The sequence below is a fragment of the Neolamprologus multifasciatus genome, chromosome 18 (assembly GCF_963576455.1).
Source record: "Neolamprologus multifasciatus chromosome 18, fNeoMul1.2, whole genome shotgun sequence".
Classification (NCBI taxonomy): domain Eukaryota; kingdom Metazoa; phylum Chordata; class Actinopteri; order Cichliformes; family Cichlidae; genus Neolamprologus; species Neolamprologus multifasciatus.
In genome coordinates, this window is record NC_140456.1 from 15139265 (window position 1) to 15159855 (window position 20591).

Below are 20591 nucleotides of genomic sequence, written 5' to 3' on the forward strand. Positions count from 1 at the left end.
ACAGCGATAGCCGAGGAAACACAAGACAACCTCGAGGTTGTTCTCTAATCGTATTTTCAGGTTTTAAAAGGTTCAACGGTTTAAGTAAACACAAAGTCGCACGGAAATGCGGTTGGCATTAACTACTCCCTGCCATATTTTGTCAATAAGAGGTAGCACAATGTAATTAGACTTGGCGACTGCAAATGAGTAAACACAGAAGAGTACAAATTTTAAGAGAGTTCGAGGATAAGTATATTGAACTTTTTTTGCAGAGGTTGTTTTAAACTTTTACCATGAATTATTAAAAAAAACCCACTAAGGTTCCTCAGTGTGGTTTTGATGATTAAAGCTTAACACCTGGAACATAAATTCCAGTGAATTTTCCAGTTCAATTTAATAATAATAATAATAGATTGGATTTATATAGTGCTTTTCAAGGCACCCAAAGCGCTTTACAATGCCACTATTCATTCACTCTGGCATTCACACACTGGTGGAGGCAAGCTATGGTTGTAGCCACAGCTGCCCTGGGGCAGACTGACAGAAGCGAGGCTGCCATATCGCGCCATCGGCCCCTCTGGCCATCACCAGTAGGCGGTAGGGTAAAGTGTCTTGCCCAAGGACACAACAACCAGGACAGAGAGCCCGGGGATCGTACCGGCGACCTTCCGGTTACAGATACGCTTCCCAACCCCCTGAGCCACGATCGCCCCACACCTGTTGCACTCTGGTGCAGATCAGACAACCAAATAATGGGTTGTAATCATATTAGCCTCTCTGTTGTTGTGACAGCAAAGCAGACCAGACAGAGGACCGTCTGTGTGCTCAGTGAGAAACCTCTCTTGTATGTGACAGAGCTTAAAATGCACAGTTTATAAAGGATCATTCGATGGTAACATCTATATATGTTTGAACCAAAACGTGTTGTACTAGCGATATTATATGAGAGGGATAAGGCTCTCATAAAATACTGAATAGAAATTAAACTCTTTGATGAAAAAGCCTGTCTCCAAATAGCCAATCAGCAGCCAAACCAAGAAACGTATGATCTAATCAGTTGCACTGATACATACATACTGATGAAGTTCAATTTCATATGTTTTAAAGGCATTTCTACTTGTTATTATACTGAAGTTGAAGGCAAGTGTACTTTTCTAGCTTATAGTTTCCATAAAGGGCTTTGTGAATGAAATGTCACTGTAGAATGAGCCTGAATGAAGCTTTTATGTCCTGAAATTGTGCACATCTACAGTAGTAGTATAACTTGCGTCTTTTTAACCCATATCTCTTTGGCAAGATTGCCAAACCTTTCCTGACTCTTAATTCTGTACATGTAAGAGTCCCTCTGACCACTGACATTACAGATATAGCTTGCCCAAAGCTGTTAACAAGATGGATGCAGAGTTGCAAGGCTTAGTTTTGGAAGGACTCTGCATATACCTAAAGTCTTCACCCTATTATCCAGATGTGATCTGCATTTTGAAAGACTCCTGCCAGAAGTTTCTTCCTGTTAAAAAAGAGTTTTTCCTTCCCACTGTCGCTAAGTGCTTGTTAAAGGGGGTCATTTGATTTGACTTTATCTTAAAGTGTCTTGAGGCAGCTGTTGGTTTTGTGATTTGGTGCAAGATAAATAAAATTGAACTGAATTGGTATCAATAGATTTAAAACCTATCCCATCTTTACCCAAATGCAACCATCCATCCTGACATCACACTGAAGTCATTCATTGTCTTTGAGAAAAATGCAATATACAGAAAAGAAAATCAATACCAACAATGCCTTGCAGCCCTTTCACACATCATCAGCCATCGCATTATTTCTTTTCCCACTGTTTCCTTGTTTCTAATTTTTGACAGAATAAGTTTACAAAAAAGAAAACAAAAAAAAAAAAAAAAAAAAAAAAAACACCCACGCACTAACAACTTTTTTTTTTTACAGCCAATTTCATTTTTTTTTATAAACTCCACTGAGGGCTATAATAGCTTAATTAGTAGACACTAAACTCTGTATTAAGATGACTGGAATTGCTTCTCTGTAACACAGTGTCTTATTTTCAGATGTTAATGATGATGATGATGATAATGTTTCTTTGTGCTGATTTTCCAGCTTTGAGTCAGTCAAGTTTGAGCGAAGGTCTTTGGAAACCCTCACCTTTGTTTCTCTGCCTGATAGTTCACTGCAGGCTACAGAGAAACAAACAAAATTAATTTCCCTATCAGAATCTCTTGCTGTATAAAAGTTCAACAAACCATCCAAAAGCAACATATCATGTGATTTAAGAAAAATACAATAAAAATGCAATAAAATTCTGCAGCTTTTTAAAACCACCTTACGAAAGCAGGTGGTGGACGGGCTTCTGTGCAACCTTATAGATCTAATGCTGATGGAACAGACCAGAGGAAAAAAAAGAAAAAAAACCCAACAACCACAAGAAACAGTCTTAACCTCGAGGCAACTCTTGCTAGTGTTACAAAAATAAATCGAGAAGTGTTTAGTGTAGCAACGTCATAACATTATCAATCCTTTAATAAGGGAAATGACACAGGGAAAAGCAGAGGAACACCACATGGCTGTTAACTATAACATTTTAAAGCTTTTTTTTTTTTTTTTTTTTGCCTGTCCCATTTGGTTCTTCAGATATGGTCGCAGTTCTTCCAACAAGAGCTTAAACTGCTCAACTGACATTTTAAAATATGCACAAAAGCAATCATGATACACCTTCAACTCCTGGATCAAACTATAAAATTCTCCCTGTTGTCGCTTTCTCTTACGAATGGTTTATTAAAATCAGACACCAGTTCATCATTGCTTGATGTAAACTCCATTTCTTTCACAGTGCATTATATGAGGACAAATTTTTTGCAAAAACACACCTCAATTGGTGTACACATCAAGCTCAAGTTTGGAAAATTCAGGATAATGTGTCGGTTTTACCCAATGCTTTTGGTGTCTAACGGCCTTACATCTGAAATTGAACAGACATTAAGGAATGATTGTGTACTGCTTGCAGGTCAAATCCAGACAAGAAAAGGAAAAAGTTGGACTGGTAACCTCTAATCAAAAAACAAAATCAGCACAGATATCAGTATCTACAGAATCCTAATCATCCCATGACTTCACTGCAACATCATCCCCACAAACACTGCACAAAAACAAAATCTTCTAAAGTGTCACATTCACCATCTACACTTCTTTTCTGTGTAGTCTCCATGACTCATCCAAACGTGCTTTGGGCATGATGTTACAGTCACCTTAACATAAACATGTGAAGAGCCAAGAACGACCAATCAGAAGGAACTTTGAGTCTATTATTTCCTCTCCCTTTTAATCCAAAGGATGATGATGTATGGAGAATTATTCATTTCATGGGTTCTTTCATATCTTTTATTTGCCTCAGAGGTCAGATCAAATTGTCTAGTATAAAAGAATTTTGTCTCCCTGCAAGGTTACTTAAAAACATAATGTTTGTTTCCAGAGCTCCACTGACTGTGCTAACACATTGTTCTAAACCTAAGCATTTCTATTTAAACCCTCCATTAAAAATGTAGGAGAAAGGTAATAAAACATGCTGTGCTACAAACCCACTGTTCACTGAGCAGCAGGAAGGTAAGGGCATAAGGACCTCCCTGGATTCAAGCCTGGCCTTAAAAAAATGAGGGAGGGTGAAAAATTATTCAAGCTTGCCTGATGGGCTTTCCCCACACTGGACATACATAAGTCAAAGTTACAAGGGACATGTCACTCTGTTGAAATTACTTGCTGGCTATGAATAAAATAAGCATTTGTGGTTCAGAAGTGGGAAAGGGGGTCTGCATAATGTACAAATGTATTTGTTTCTGCAAACAGTTCAAGCTTGTCAGTTATTATAAATATGATTGATCTTGCATTTTTGCATGTTCAAGCTTATACAATAGTGCTTATAAGGTTCTATCTATATTTTATATCTTTTTTATTTCATGCATACAAACACATGTAAGCATTCTCCGCTGGATGTAACCAGCATTCGTCTAATCAGTGTTTCAAATTACATATACAATTCCACCTTATCTAAGCCATGTTCTCTGTAGAGTGTCTGTAGCTGTACTGCAGAGCAGAGTAAAGAGTCTTGGGCATAGTGGGCTGTTGACCTCAGTGTGATATAGTTGGCCAGTGGAAGGAATACTTCAAGGATCCCCTGAATCTCTCTAACATGTCTTCTGTAGAGGGAGCAGACACTGGGTACAAAGGTGGTGGCATTCCTATGACCACAGCAGAGGTCTGATGTGGGTTAACCCTATCTCTAACTTTTTTTCACAAATTAATATAGTGTCTCAATGTTTAACTGTTAGTGTTTGGGTTGATGCTCAAGAATTTGAATGGAAAAATCTTCAATTTCTGCATTTTCCTGTCATTAGCAGATCTAGTGATCCAGCCTTTTGGTGTACAGATCACATCTCACCATTCAAAACGAATCAGTATGAATATAATAGGCAATAACGTGTTCTTTCCTGAGGCTGTTTAATAATTGTTATTTACAAAGCAAATGGAAAACATTTTACATTTATTTCATTTTGATGGGGTAAATTGAGCAAAGAACTTCAGAGGGTTATATGCACTAACTATCCTCTCCCCAGCCTCTCTTCCAAATCATCCAGACACCAAGGCATTCCCAAGTCAGCTGGGAATCTCTCCAGTGTGTCCTGGGTCTGTCCCAGAGCCTCCTCTCCGTAGGATATGCCCAAACCTCTTCAGCTATGACACATCAAAGAATCATCCCATTCAGATGCAGAATATATAAAGACAAGGTCTCAGTTAGATGATCCTTGTCCCAGCCTTCAAAAATTTCCTGCTTAGTTGACAGCAACTAAATGTATCAAATGCAACCGTCCTAGGATTTCTGCTTATATTTAGCACTTTTACATTAGTCTTTGTACATTAAGTAGCTCAGTGATTCACAGCTTTTTTTGCACTAACTTGCATATCAAATAGAGCAACCCCCTGTACTTGTAGACACTAAGACGAGGTAAATGAGCTAACCTACGTCCTCTCTTTCAGCTGCTCCCTTTAGCAGTTGCCACAGTGGACCACCTGCCTTAATCTCACACTATCCCTCTTGTGTCACACCAACCCTCTGCATGTCTTCCTTCCCTACATCCATGACTCTTCGCTGGGGTCTTTCTCTTTTTCGGCTGTCTGGCAACATCCAGGACAAGGAACTATAAAATTTTTTAACAAATAAATATATTTTCTCAATTTTTAAATAGATTTTTTAGTCATCTGACAAGTAAAAACTGAAAAAAGTGGCGTAAGCATGGAGGGTGTTAGAAAGTGAGACGCAATAGCATGACAGATGTGGAAACTACAACGTAGAGAAACACAAAGCATTTAAAGAAGAAAGAACTGTTTTTTTGACAACATAATGCATAAATAAGAACAAAAACAAGCATTAAAACTTAATGACGTAACCTAAACCATTAAAATAGAACAAAAATGAGGAGAAACTAAGAAAACTGTGGAAGAAAAATGAAAGAACTATTAATTACATCCACATACACTGATTAAACGTAGCAAGTATTGGTACCAATGTCCTTGATCCACCCTTCTTAATGGTCTGACCAATATCCAGAAACCCGTTGCTAGGCAATACCCCCACAATTCTGGTATGCCATTCAATACTAAATCACCTACCTCCAGGAAGACATAGTGAAATGTCTGTATTTGTACGTTTATGATGCTAACAGTGCAGATTTTAGTGACTTTAGTATTTATGTCTTGGTGGACAACTGCAACTCAGGTGCATCCCGTTTTGGATCAGCTGCAGTTTTGCACAATGCAGAAGTAGATGGCTAATTTCTGCTAATTACATTTGATTGAAAAAACCAAATGGAGCATCCAATTAAAACAAGGCCTGGGAAATAGCTTTTAACCTCCCATTGAGCTCCCAGTGCATGTGTGTGTGGTCTGGGTGTGTGCTCAAGTATCCTCATGTCTTGTACATGGGACATCATGAGTAATAGCAGGAATAAATGCAGGGACGTGAGGAGAATTCACATACATGGACTTGTCTGAACTTAACTTGTGCACAGAGAAAAATGCATACGGAATTTAAAACCCACAAATCAAAACTAAAAATGTGACAGTGCATATCAATATGCAGCGAAAAGATGACTATTTTTAATGTGAGGCTAGTCTGTCATCAATTAATCAAGAAGAAGCAGCAGAAAAAGATCAGTGGCGAAACTGAGATAAATAAGAAGAAAAGAGCATTTAAAAGCAGTAAAAATAGAAAACTAAATTCGGCACAAGACCATAAAGCTATCTTAAATATAAATAAAAATATTAATTAATTATTAAATTTTGTTATTCTAAAAAAAATCATAATTACAAATTTAAAAAATGCATTTAGTGTAAATACATTCAGCCTCATTTACACAACCATCACTTACATACAGCCAAATGTATGCCTCCAAGTTTCAGGTTAACTCCTACTAATCTGTCAGATGTCATTTTTCAGTCTATTGAAATTCTAGCCAATTACCAGAGACTTTAGGATTTAGTCACCTGTAACACGTATAGTGAGATAGTGTCACTTTAATATCCTGACGGCAAAATGACGTGTGCATAACATGAAATTATCACATTGCATAGTTACCACATAGCAACAGGCTCAAATAACAGACCAGGCATCAGTGGACCAAGTAGCGTACATGTTGTATACATAAAACCTGACTGACTTGTTTTTTTGTGCCAAATCACACTCAGTTACTTACACTCAGGTACTCGCACTCAAAACCAAAAACATTGCATGTGAACTAAAAAACAGTGTTTGTGATTTTCATATTATATCCACATATTTTTTCTTCCTTTTTACAGAGAAATTGCATTTAAGTGACAAACATGAACTCCTTAATCTGTATTTTCTTAATATCTATATAAGAATTTTCATAAGGAACTGGTGGTTTGCAAATCCACAAGCCAGCTAACACTAATAAACACGAACACACGGCCACAAACAGAAATGCACACATTCAGGATATAAACTGTGGATGCTAGCCACTCATACAGGAAGCACCTGTCAGCTGGTGTTGTGGGACAGCCAAGGACTTGCTTGTTTGTTTCTCCCCCCCTTTTCACTCACTTTCTATGTGAGTTTGTGTGTGTGTGTGTGTGTGTGTGTGTGTGTGTGTGTGTGTGTGTGTGTGTTTGTGTGTTTGTGTATACCACTGTCCAACATCTCCCTTTCTTGCTCTACACCCCCTCACCTCTCCACCTGCCGTTCCTTCCTTCAGTCCGTTCCCGCCTCTCTTTCTGTCGTACTTCATACAAACCATCATACCGCCATCAGAGATCACTCTCACGCTTTCTGTGCACCTGTGACTGAAAAACAGACTCGCTCAGTCTTTCTATGCCTTCCTGCTCATTACAGCCCCAAGGCAGCCACTTCATCACTGAGAAAAGGCAGAGAGATAAGCTACAAGAGTACACCTGTGCCTGGTATGAATGCCAAATCCAGTGTCAGTGACAGCCAATTCCAGGCCAAATAATGGAATCAGCAAACCTCAGCTTCAGACAAATCAGCCTGACAGCTTTATCTCTCACTCCCAATTTCAAAGCACGTTACCAACCTCATTATCAAATGAGAAAAGCAATCAGTGAAAAAAAGAGAAAGATGTTCATTCCCCTAACCCCCACTGTTCACGAGGGATTACGTTTACTAAGCTCATTTACAAATGGAACAGGTGGGAAAGAAAAAGAGACATGTTTTCTTATTTCACCAGAAGATGTTTTGAGGGTTTTTTTTAACAAAAGAAATATAAATATACAATGTTGTATATTAACCTCATATATATTTATATTTGTTGACTATATGTGCCAAAGAATACAGGATTGTGTGGCTGCAGCAACTCAGGAGGACGAAATAATCCAAACTATCATCTCAGATGTTTCCTGGAAGAAAAGGCTGCAGTCCGGCACTACTTGAAAGTGACATAATTCCTTTTTTCCCCCAATTAAACTGTCTCTATACATTTAGTCATTGTTCAATGTTAATTTTTGTGTTGTGACTGTGCAGAGTCTAAAACTGTCAATGCTTAACTCGCAATTATAATAAATATACGCCTGATAAAAACATACATCGATTACAAACAGAATTAAAAATAAAGAGTTTGCATAAAGTAAAATCAACTGCTTTCATTCAAAGTTTAGAGCAAAAAGTAAACTTTTTTTTTACCTTTCTCTGAACTGCAGGCTTAACTTAAACCACATGAAAGACAGCAAGTTTAAAAGAGTAATATCAAATAACACATTTTCATTTCAAGGTAAATATTTAAAAAGTCCACCTACTCCTTCTCCCTCACTGAACTATGAAGAAAAAAAGATTCTCAACTTAAAAACTGCTGGAAAAGTCTGTTTTTACTGTATGAACAGAGTGCTGCAAAAAAAGGGTTGACCCACTTCCTGATTTCTCTTTTTTGAATATTTGTCACAGTGATGTATTTCAGATGATAGCTTTTTTTAAAGCTTATATTTAAACTTAAAATGTGGTTGATTTCAATTAAATGTAATTTATAAAGCATCAAATCCCAACAACAGTTGCCTCAAGGCCCTTTATATTGTAAGGTAAAGACCCAACAATAATACAGAGAATGATAGAGGATAGAGGCTGACGATCAGAAACAAGTGTAACAAATATGCAAAGAAAGAAAAGAAACCACAAAAAAAAGACACATAAACGCACTTAAACTGAGACTGACTTTCAGCACAATGAAAGTTTTCTTTCTGATGATGATTTTAAAGAAATGTTGCAGTATCAAACTGGATAGTGAGGAACAAACATCCAACAACCGGCATAACAATTAGTCCTTCTTCTCTTTTTGAAAGGAAAGGGACTTTAAAGTAATGGTAAATGGCCTGTATTTGTATAGCGCTTTACTAGTCCCTAAGGACCCCAAAGCGCTTTACACATCCAGTCATCCACCCATTCACACACACATTCACACACTGGTGATGGCAAGCTACATTGTAGCCAATGCCACCCTGGGGCGCACTGACAGAGGCGAGGCTGCCGGACACTGGCGCCACCGGGCCCTCTGACCACCACCAGTAGGCAACAGGTGAAGTGTCTTGCCCAAGGACACAACAACCGAGACTGTTCAAGCCGGGGCTCGAACTGGCAACCTTCCGATTACAAGGAGTTTTTGTTTTGACTCATTAGGATGAACTGAATGATGCTAAGATAAGCAGCACTCAGATCGCAGGTCAAGCCTACTTTAGCTAATGTGAAATAATGACAGTCGGAGTTCCTTTCTGAGCTCTATTTATCAGTAAGTATTCATGACAGAAAGGGTGTGTGTGTGTGTCTGCATGTGGGTGTGAAGTAAGTGTGTGACCACTATGTAATTATGGATTTAGTGAACCCCAGGCTTAGTGTGACTCTATCGACCTCAGATTTGTTGGGTGGATACATAATGATGATATGTGTGTATAAGCAAGTGAAGGTGCCCTGTGTGCAGCTTGTTTTACATACATATCGAATATTTTCCACCTATTCCCAAAGTTATTCGTCTAAGCGTTACTGCCTCCGTGTGTGTGCATGTGTGTCTTAAAATCTTTTTGCTGACGATGGGAAGTCTTACAAAGTCCACACTGTTTACAGTCCCACGGTGCATTCACAGGGCAACCCGGCCAGTCTCCTAAAAAACATACTGGCTCTAAACTGAATTCACTGATATGCAAGTCAGAAGGTTGGGAACCAAGAAGCCGTCTTCCCATCAGACGATGTCTTCACTGAGTTTCAGTTTTCTTTTTTTAACTTTTAAATTCTGTTTTTTTTAGATGGATAATTCTGCAGTTACACTAGAGAAAACAGTGGTTTATAATCTCAACATGACAAAAAATGACATACAGATAGTTGGCAACCAGTCCAGTCCTCTATCGCAGAAGGACAGATCGCAGACAGGATGTTCGCATCGGTTCACACTGATTCAGATCGACTGCAAAGTTCTGGCAACCTGTCGATATTTATAGAAATACATTTGCAAACCTTAGACAACCTGTCTGAAAATGACTGCAGACAGTCTGACCAGTCACCAGTTGTTATGTGACTGGTTATCTCCCACCACTTGTGCAATCACTACAAGGACTTGCATTTAGTCTTTGACAGCAGAAACATTTAATGCAACCACCAGGCAAACAGTAATTTGTTCTCGCAAGGAGCCCGCCCCTCTGTTTTAACTCTAATGTGACTGAGCCATAAAAAACCAAAGCAACTAACTAGGTTGAGTAAATCGGGTTAAGATAATGCTAAAATAGAGCCTTTCCTTTGTTTTTAAGTTTCAGGGTGATGAGCCAGCCCACATTCTTTTTCTAACACATTTATTTTTTTGTTGCCTTACAAGAAACATTACTACTTTATATATTATATTAACATTTTTATTATAACACTAAGAACACTAAACAACTAAAAAAAACGCAGGACTCTTTTAAAACTGATCCTGCACCCTCCGCTTTTATCTGTGCTGCTGTGTGTTTGTGTTTGTGTCGGCTCACGTGTCTCACTGCATGAATTAATAGCTCCACTGTGAGTCTATAAGGTTGAAATACCACATTGTAAATTGTTGACATTAAATCCATTTTATGTTGCAGGCTGACCCAGAAAAACAAAATTATGGTTACACTTGCTCTTTTGCTAATTGGAGATGCATTTATTTAGAGAATATAAAGTAGTACCTACACAGCTTTAAGCTCTGATTGAAGGCTCATCTAACTACATCTGCATCTAACGTTACTCTAATGAATGATGGTTTAGTCATACAATTACTCGGTATACGGTACAAGCAAAGTGGATGAAGAATAAACAAATAAACTACGTATTATCAGAAAAAGCTAAAGAAGTGTAAAAGCAGAAAATTAAACCTCAAACTTGTGTACACCGTAACTTAGATCTGACTTGAGCTAAAATGAGTTGTAATAGGAGCTGAAGAGTACAGTGTAAGCACAACAAAAGCTAAATGCTAGTCCACACATATTATATTAAAAGCAGGAGTTTCAAGGGAAAAGCTTCTCCTAGAAAATATAATCATGAAATCTTTGTTGTTCTCAGGCAAAAAATTCACATCTTCAAAAGATTCATTTTGCATCAAAAGTCAGATCAAACAGAGATGCACACAGACGTCTGCTTCACATCTGTTCGTGTCATCAATGTTTTCACAAGACATCCCCCTGATATATGCAGAATCCTGTCTATCTACAGTTAGCTTGCTGGCTACATGACAAAGACAGACCAGATAAAGTAGAATCGGCAGACTGCTGTGTCAGAGCCCATGGTATCGCCTCCCAAGAGGAAGTGTCACAGACAAACACAACTACAGACAGGAATGTTTTAAATCTCACATTTTTGTTAAAGGCAACTGTGAAATTTCTCCTGGGTAGCTCTACCATATTTAAAGTCACCACCAACAGCTTGACAATAAAGACAAAAAATCTACCTGTTTGTACATAATGCACATTTGAGGAGCAACTACACTGACCAATCAGAAAATCTGTGAAAACATATTAAGGGTGAGTGTGTGTGTTCTGGGGTGAAAACAACTCATTATGTTATTGTAACTACAAAAGAATTGGAAAAAAGCGAGGGAAATGTAGGAGAAGTCTGTGACATTATTACTCACCAAGGCCAGGCGGGCTTTCAGGACATGGTGGCAGTGGTTTGGGAGACGGTGTCTGAGTGTTCTCCGGCTGCACACTTGGCACCAGCTGCTCGCCTGTGGCCAGGTAGCTGGCTAATGTGGCGTTGGGCCTGGAGAGGTTGTAATAGTAATAATGATGTCCGCTCCCTGCCCCGCTAACATTGCTCCTGGATCCGTTGCGGCCATTGTTAAAGCGACTGAAGAGGTCGAAGCGCTGCGAGTACACATCGAAGTACAGGATCATCATGATGAGGAAATGGAGCAGGCAGAGCAGCAGCACGCCTTTACAGATGCGCTCCAGAGTCCGGCCCAACATCAGCCGGGTCATGGCAGAGGAAGACGACTGTCCTGCGGCGGCCAGCCACGACAACGCTGACGTGGCCAGGTTAGGGGCATGCGCTCATCCCGACGGACATGTGGGTAAAATCAGGCTACTGTTAGATCTCTGATTAGGTTATTTCATACTCAACAATCTGACTTCAGCAGGGGTCATGGGATTACTGATGAGAAGGGGCAAGGTACACCATCACCTATGCCTGCTTTTCCCAAAATGTGATCAGCCAGCTTGTTTCTGGCGTGTCCTGAGATTCCCTGCATGACAAAAAGTACTAAATGCTATAGTTTCTATTTATCACAGCACTCCTCGAGCCTGCTGAAAAGCATGGATAGATCAATTTAAACTACAAAATAAGGTGGCTTTGTGAACATACTCATATGAAAACGTGGTAAAGGGTTTAGTTGGCCATCATCAAGTATCAAACTATGGCTGATGCCAGAATTAAAAGGCAGTCCACTTCAGTAGCTAGTGCTGCAAACCTCTAAATATGTGCCGATACCAGAGATGGCTCAGATGTTCATCAGTGTAAAGAAGAAACGTGTAAAGCGTCAGCTGACATGTCTGTTGGGTCGATCTCTGCTCACATGTCTGCTCACGGGTCCATCAGACTTTGTTGGATGGTGAACACGGTCCTCTTTAGTCTCGCAGCGTTAAATGTGGAAAGCCTCAGTGACCTGGAAGATAGAAGTTAGATAAGAAAGAAATACTTTAGGATGAAGCCAAATCATCTTAAGTTCATTTTAATTACACTAATAAATCTTTTTTTTTTCATTAAAATAATGGCTTTGTGCTGTTAAATAACATTAATATTTTGGCTTCTTATTTAAACAGGAACAGGTGAAGTGTTATTAATTGAAGCTGTGCATTTCGACTCCGTGCAGTGACTTTTTGTACCATTTGCTGCATAAAATCAAACTGGGCATCATCGATCTTCCGCTGGCATTTTCAGTATTCTGTGACCTTGTTCGTATTCGAAATGCCTGGTTTAATAGCAGTGAAATAAATTTAGGAGTTCTCTCTCATCAGAGAAAGAAGTACACATGGGGATTTGGCAAAAACAGAATCAACAATAAAAGCATCTACAGGCGCAAACAAACACCAAGCCTTGACTGGGGCGGTTCAGCCAAATTGACATGCCAAGTCAATTTTCCAGTCAAGTGATTTAAAAAGCATTTATGATAGAATGAGAAGGCAAGTGGGAATACACAATGCAATGAACATGTGAGCAAAAGGAGAGAGAGAGAGAGAAGGAGCACTTAGAGCATTCCCACAGGCCAATCGTACTGAAGGTTTATAGCTTTTCCAATCAATGAGAGAAAAGGAGGAGATGAGGTTGAAGATGATGATAAAAACCCTGAAATGCACGAGACTTTCTGATGAAAAGAAAAAGAATTAGAGGGAAACACAGAGGCAGTAATAGATATCTGTATATGAATGCTGGTATTCTGAATGAACGTCAGCTCATAGTTTCTCTACAGGTTAAAAAGACAGACACACTAGACAATCAGAGGAGGTTTTGCATACCTCGAAAAATTATTCTTGCGAAAGCAAGACCATCTTTAAGTGAAGACGTCACTTAAAGAAACAGGAGGGTTTTATCTTTTTAATTATCCGTCCGGTGGGCCCGTTTTACAAGTGCCCTTTAAATGACTGTAACTATGTTAGCATCTGTGCTAAAGACAAAAAGGTTTTGTAAAGAAGAGAAGAGAAGCATTACTGTAGCACAAAGCATTCACAGCATACTGCTGTCTGGACACAGAAACAAAGCTCCAATTAGATTTTACCATGTGCACTTCACATTACCAACTCCTCAACCATTTTCAGAGCCAAAATTACAAAATAAGTCCAGGCGACCATATATGTCAGTTTTTAAAATCCAATCCAACATAACATATACACTCATGTATCACTTTGGTAGATAGACATTTTGAAAAATGAGAATAAAAAGAGATATCCAGTGACTGGTAGTCAAAAAATGCCTTGTGGATACAAGGGTTCAGGGAGAATGGCAAGACTGCTTTGAGCTGATAGGAAGCAAAGAATAACTCAAATAATTGTTACAACCGTGCAGGAGAACATCTCTGAACACACAACACATCAAACATTAAAGCAGATGGGCTGATGCTTAAATTTTGCACTGGCAATAGGGAGTCCAAACCAGTACTAGTGTTCCTAATAAAGTTTCCAGTAAGTTTCCAGCAAGTGTAGAAACCTGTGTAAAACTTACACGTGGTATTAAAGCGTGTTAATTAAATCTAGAGTTCTCAGTTTGCAAATGAGTTGTCATTTTTTACAAGCAAAACTACCTGAATTATTAATTATCGGCATATCTGACTGAGTTTCTCTTGATTGAGCAACTAATCCTTTCAAGTCTAATGAGGCTTTCAGACAGGAAATGACAAAGGCACTGCTGTGCTCTGAAAGCCATTATTTCCAATGGCTTGCACTAAGCAGAGCACAGTGCAGCACTCAGTAATTTGTACAGTCAAACTTCAGCTGAGGTTGGAGCACTTCACGCTGTGACGAATGCACACATGGCTAGTAAAAAATCCATGCGGCGGCAGGCAGGGAAGGCAAAATGGTTTCTCTGAATAATGTGACATGTGTATAAAGACCTTAAGAGGAAAACCCTTTCCTGGAAAAAGGCTTCAATCCAAAAATGACATGCCAGGTGTGCACTCCAAAATGTTTATGTGTCCCTAAACAGTACTTTGATGACATGTAAAATAAAACCTTTTTTTTTTTTTTACATAAGTACAAATTAAAATGTTACATTAAATGGAATCAAATGTAATATATTTGATTTGGAAGCTTATACCAAGTATATTTTACTGATTAAATATTTGGATAAATAAGCTTGATTTGATATATTTCAGTAACATTTTACTCAAATTACTGGTTCATGTTTACGAGGGCCAAGAATCATTTGTAAGTGAGTATTTTAGCAGTTAGGTAGCTGTATGTTATTAATTCCACAGTTCCATAGGATATTTAGAGCTTTTGAATTAGGCAAAAGACCTACAATTTTTATACATACTGTTTTATTGTAGCATTAGCTAAACCCCACTATGTTTTAAAAACTATACCTAACTTGTTTTGTCCTTTGTGCCCCCTTAAATGGTCAGCTGAATTCAGCAGTAGGAATATAAAGCCATCCTGAGATTGGCTTTAAAACAGGATCCGGTTTTGTTGAGTTTTATGTTTGTATTCTTTTGAATTCTACTGTTTTCTCTTTCTATAAAATGGAAGAAAAAGAAAGATCTCTAACTTTCTACAAGAAAAACTTTTACAGCCAGAAAAATAACATTTTCAAATAATGACCTGTCCAACTGACAAAGTTTCCAGCCTTTGGGTACGATGCTGTACCATCTGCTTTACTCTGCGTTCTGATGCTGACTTTTGAGGCAAAATGTAATAAATTTAAACACACGTTGGGTGACTGAGCTGATGGTCGTGGCCTGTCCAAAAAGCTGGCTGCCTTTTGTCTGTGGGCAGCAGTGTTAAAACTGCCAAGACCGAGCCTCGAAGGTGCATGTTTGAATGATGTGTCTGCGAATGTGTGAGTGTGCGCAACTTGCCAGTTAATGAGATGGATTTCTGCTGACCGAAGGACCCGGACACTGCATGTCAGTCACACCATAATGCTTGTGCGGGCCAGGATTTATTTCCCAGTCGTGCTGCTCTTCAGTGGCTAAACAGGCCGACCAGTAATGTATCGGGGTAAATTTTTCAAACGTGCAGTCAGGCAGTCAGACAGATAATCAGTCAAACAGATAATCAGTCAGACAGACTGAAGAGTTTTTGCCCCATTTTCTGCTTCAGCTGCAGAGCTCAGGGACAAAAAGGCTGCCACTGGTGTCGAGTGGGTATTAAAGTGTTTGAGAGTCAAGTGTAGCGCTACTGAAAATCAGCAGCAGCAAAACAAAAGAAATAAATTGGGAGACAGGACCGAGATTCAGTTTTCCCTTGGATGACCGGCTGCGCAGCATTTATCAAAGATCAATGTAGATAGCGTAAACATCACTGCTTTTGTTCTCTTGTGGGGTACAAAACAAAGTCCATGGGTGCTAAATCCATCTAGACATCGGCTTGCTTATTTGCTAACATTTCGCTCAACTGACTTTTCTTTAAAGAAGTATAAGTTTGTTTTGAAAAAGGTTAGCAGAGCGAAACAAAAGAGGAAATGTCTGTCTTTCAGCGTCTTTTTACCGCTTGTCTCTCACGCTCAGCCCTTTATTATCTCTCTCTCTCTGTGGGAACAGAGATTGTATAGATGGCAGACAAAGTGCTCACCTTCAATTTAATATGTAAATGTAAACTAGGGAGGAATACGATGACCAGGAATTAATTAATTACATCTCTAAAGCTCATAAATCTCAGAGTATGGCGATGCACCAGGCAGAGAGAGAAGAGACAGATAAAGGTAGAGACATAGATCTTTTATGTAGTTTGTGTAGTTTATTCAAGGATCCCTGAAACTCCCTTTTTAACAGCAGCAATAAATTTCATAACAGTCCCTGATCATATCACGTCTGCTAAGGAACCCACAGAGAAATGCTGTTAAAATATGTGAAGTCGAATATAACTGCTTGTTTCCATCTCTGTTAAGTTTCAAGGCTGAGAAAGATACTGCAGATGAGAAGGAGGGGAATATGAAGATCACCAATTCTACTATAATGAAATCAAAGAGGGGATGGGCCACAGACAGTCAAAGAGATTGGAAATGAAAACAATGATTAGGACAGGTGAAAATGATAAATGACAACGTGTTCTGCCTTGTGGCTTCTAGTTTCTCAGGTTTGGCCCAATATGGCTAGTTTTTATTACAGTTTGTCTCTTACTGGAGATTAGCAGGTTCACTAATCTCTATGTGAAGCTGCAGAAAGTACAACTCACTGCTAAATGGGTTGTGGATTAATTATGATACTGCAACTCTGAAAGAGGGTGTAGCTACAGTAAGCTTGTTGGATTAACAGATGCGTTCAACAAAAGCGAACTTCCAACACCTCCGCTGCGATGTTGCTAAAATGTTTGTAGAGGGAAAACTTTTCACATTGTGCTTGGATGTTAGGACCAAAAGTTGTCTCTGGATCATAATGAAATACATTCCTGACTCGAGAACTTTTATTTATTCCAAAAACAACACAATATCCACTCACTGGTGTAATTACAGGCTAAATCATATGCATTAGGTATGGGATTTAAATGCTTCCTCCAACAGTCCAAAGACATGCTTGTTAGGTTAATTAGTAATTCTAAATAGGCAGTCACTGTGAATGTGAGTGTGAATGATTGTCTCTCTGTGTTACACATATGATAACCCGGCAACCTGTTTGGGTTGTAAGATATCTCAGCTAATGTCAGTTATCTGCAAGCGTGAATTGTACAAGTGATTAAGAAAATAAATGGATGGATGGATGGATAAGTACCAATGATAATAACATCTTGTAATGTACTGTACAACTACATGATTATGATTGGAGTAAGTGGTCAGGTGGTAGTTATTTAAATAAAGCAAGTACAACTTAAGTGCTCTCTTTCTTTGAACAGCCTCTTTGGCTGGTGCTTAAAAAATAAGTGAATAAACAACAGCTGGAAGACACTGCTGCAACAGGAGGTAGAGCAGGTCATCTACTAAGTGAAAGGTTGGTGATTCAGTCATTGGCTGGTCAAGTTTGAACCCTCGTATTATTCCTAATTTCATAAGAAGCCTCTCTGAACTTTGAACATTGTCACTTAAAATGGATTAATGGACGTACATACAGACCACTGGTACAACGCTACCCTTTTAACACTATGCCTCGCCAGATATCAGCTTCAACAACCTTTAATACTTTTCAGCAAACTTTATGCAGTTCCAAATTAGACCTCAATGCTAAAAAAAAAGCCAAATGTATGTTGTTTTACAACACTAATTAAATTCTTTGAATTTTCCATCTATCACGAATCTTCATTGTTTGAAGATTGATTTGGTATCAGAATATAAAGACCTCAGAATTCTTGTTTCAGCTGGGTGCTAACACTTTATTGTGCATTTTATAAACTGTATTTTGAAAAACCCTGTCAGCAACAGCAGCAACAGTAACAGAAGCCATTTCCAAACGGCCTATTCATAACAGAAATTGAATTCTATGTTATGGTATCAAACAGTAGAGCCGTATACTACAACTACTAAGGGACAATAAAGCAGAACTCGCTTTTCATTAGATATACAGTCACAGCAAATTCAAAAGTGTTAAATGTTTTGGTGTTAGTAGTCTTAGAGTTAATTTTACTCTAAGTAGAGTCACATTCTTTTAATGTAACTCTGAGGTGTAAAATGATAGTAGTTAAAATCGAGTGTTAAAAATGAGTGTTTCTATTTCAAATCTGGAGGTGTTACAATGGAAACATTAACTCTTGACCTCTTAACTCTGAACTCCTACAGGGGCTATGACACCAATAGAGTAAATTCACAGACTCCGCCCCCAGCACGGCTCCAATCGAAGCTGAAGTGAAGCCGTTTCAGAACATTTTGCTCTACATATTTGAGTTGTTTGCCATGCTTGGTAAGTCATGTTTTCAAAGATTGTTTCAATTATTGTTATTAGCTTTTACTTCTGTGGCTCTTTGGAGTTGAGACAAAGCTGTGTGAAAGGCATTAGCCATGTTGCTCGGTGATAGCATAATATTCTGTTTTAGCTAGCTGAAAGGTATTGTTTGCGGGCAAATACCACAGCCTTGAAAAAAAGCTTGCATGTGAATTTTCAATCAAATTTCTTGGTCAAATACACTTAAAACAATGTCTAGAATGTGAAATGTTGGTATAATGGTGCTAATTGAAGCCTGAAAACGATCTCCCATAAAAAACGAGCAAACAGCAGTAGCAGACGTCCCGACTGAGTTCTACGTTAGCACTTAGATTCCTCCAGTTTTGTGCACACGGTTTAGGTAAAAATGAAAAAGGTTGAGGTTTTACATTTAGTTCAGTATTACCTGTTGTCTGTGTCCTTGTCTTTTGGGAAAATACTTTACACAAGTAATCGCTCAAAAAGGATTCCTTTTTTTTTTTTTTACTGTGCTGCAATTGATTTGTGCCATTAATTAGTGTCAACTAATTTTTATTCAATCTCCACATAGGATATGCTTGTGAAGATGGAATATGGGGGAGAGCAGAAGTGCGTTGAAGTTCCACAAAGTGATGAATGAAGGACATGCATATTGTATTGAAGAAATAAGTGATGAGAATGCTGTTATTTGCATTTACCAGCTCACCTATGTCAGACCTTTTGATAAACGAAATTCTAATGAAAGTGAGAACATGTACACTGTTACATCTTTCAGAAAATGTTTTGAAATTGTGGTGCACAGTTCAGAATAAATGTTTTTCAAAAACCATTGCGTCTTTTTAGTAAATGTTTATTTCCAAAAGAAATTTCTAGAAGTTCAGAACAGTAAAATTCCCGCTTTTTAGAATTAATTAGAAGATAACTCTTACGTAGTTAAACTAAAATACTCTTTGAGAGTTAATATATAAACTCTTAACACCAAGTGTTAAATTATCAACTCCAGAGAGATTTGGTGTTTAACACTAAATCAGAGTTAACATACCAACTCTCCAAAAAGAGTTTAATTAACACTCTCTGGTGTGGACCCATATAGACACTTTAAAAGTGTTGAAATCAAATCTGACAGTGTTAATTTGGACATGCTGGATTTGCTGTGTACGCAGCCAATCAGACTACTACCTTCCTTCAGCTTATGTTATATATACATATACTGACACAATGTTAGATGCTTGTGTTATACATGTCCAAAATTTCAAATAACAAGGGCAGCGTATGCACAAATACACTAGAATGTTCAGTTTCACACAGGATTTCTTTTTGTTTTCGACCTGTATGATTTGGGGAGCCAGGATTGAGATTCTGTTTTCTTCTGGATGACGGGTTGTGCAGCATTTATCAAAGATCAATGTAAATAATGTACACATGAGTGCTTTTTCTCTCACGCTGGGTACAAAATAAAGTTCATGGGTGCCAAATCATTTAGACATCAGCATATTTGCTTGCTTCGTTTCTCTCAACTAACCTTTCTTTAAAGAAGTACCTGAGTAATATGGTCATCTCAGGCAGATGAGCCGTAGCCCCACCTTCCATTCCAACCTTAAGTTTGTGAGGAGCAGTGAATCAGAAGAAACTCAAAGAAAGTATTCACGAAAAAGACTGATGTAAATTAATTATTATAAGTCTGGTTTTACTTGGCCTATCTGCACAGGTTAAAATGGGTAAATAATTTGAAGCTGACATTTTAGCGCTGGCACTTCCGTGGACACATATGGAAGTATACAAAACAAGCATGTATATGCATAAGTGAAACTCAGTGGTGGGTAGTCATTTAAAAAAAAAACTATACTATAAACTTTTTTTTTTTTTTAATTTATGAATTATATGCTCAGCTGTTAATCTTTTCACATGCAGCACTGAAATTTACATCTCAATAATACTGTAGAGCTTAGCTATTGCACTTTTGTGCCTGCCATTGCAAGAGACCTATTCATGTACACATTTATAGCCCAGTGCAATGCCTACAATAGAATAGAATAGAATAGCCCTTTAGTGTCATTG

General features: G+C 38.3%; 1 protein-coding gene across 2 annotated transcripts in view; it reads right to left on the reverse strand.

Moving 5' to 3' along the window:
• The window catches only part of b4galt2 (UDP-Gal:betaGlcNAc beta 1,4- galactosyltransferase, polypeptide 2), a 214791-nt gene that overhangs the window by 171287 nt on the left and 22913 nt on the right, over positions 1-20591 (reverse strand). For both annotated transcript variants that reach the window (XR_014870507.1, XM_085139623.1), the window contains exon 2: positions 11631-12659. Coding sequence is in view for 1 of the 2 variants with exons in the window: in XM_085139623.1 (XP_084995749.1) it covers positions 11631-11976 (346 nt within the window). In the remaining variant the exon portion in view is untranslated. The remainder of the gene's footprint in view (positions 1-11630; positions 12660-20591) is intronic.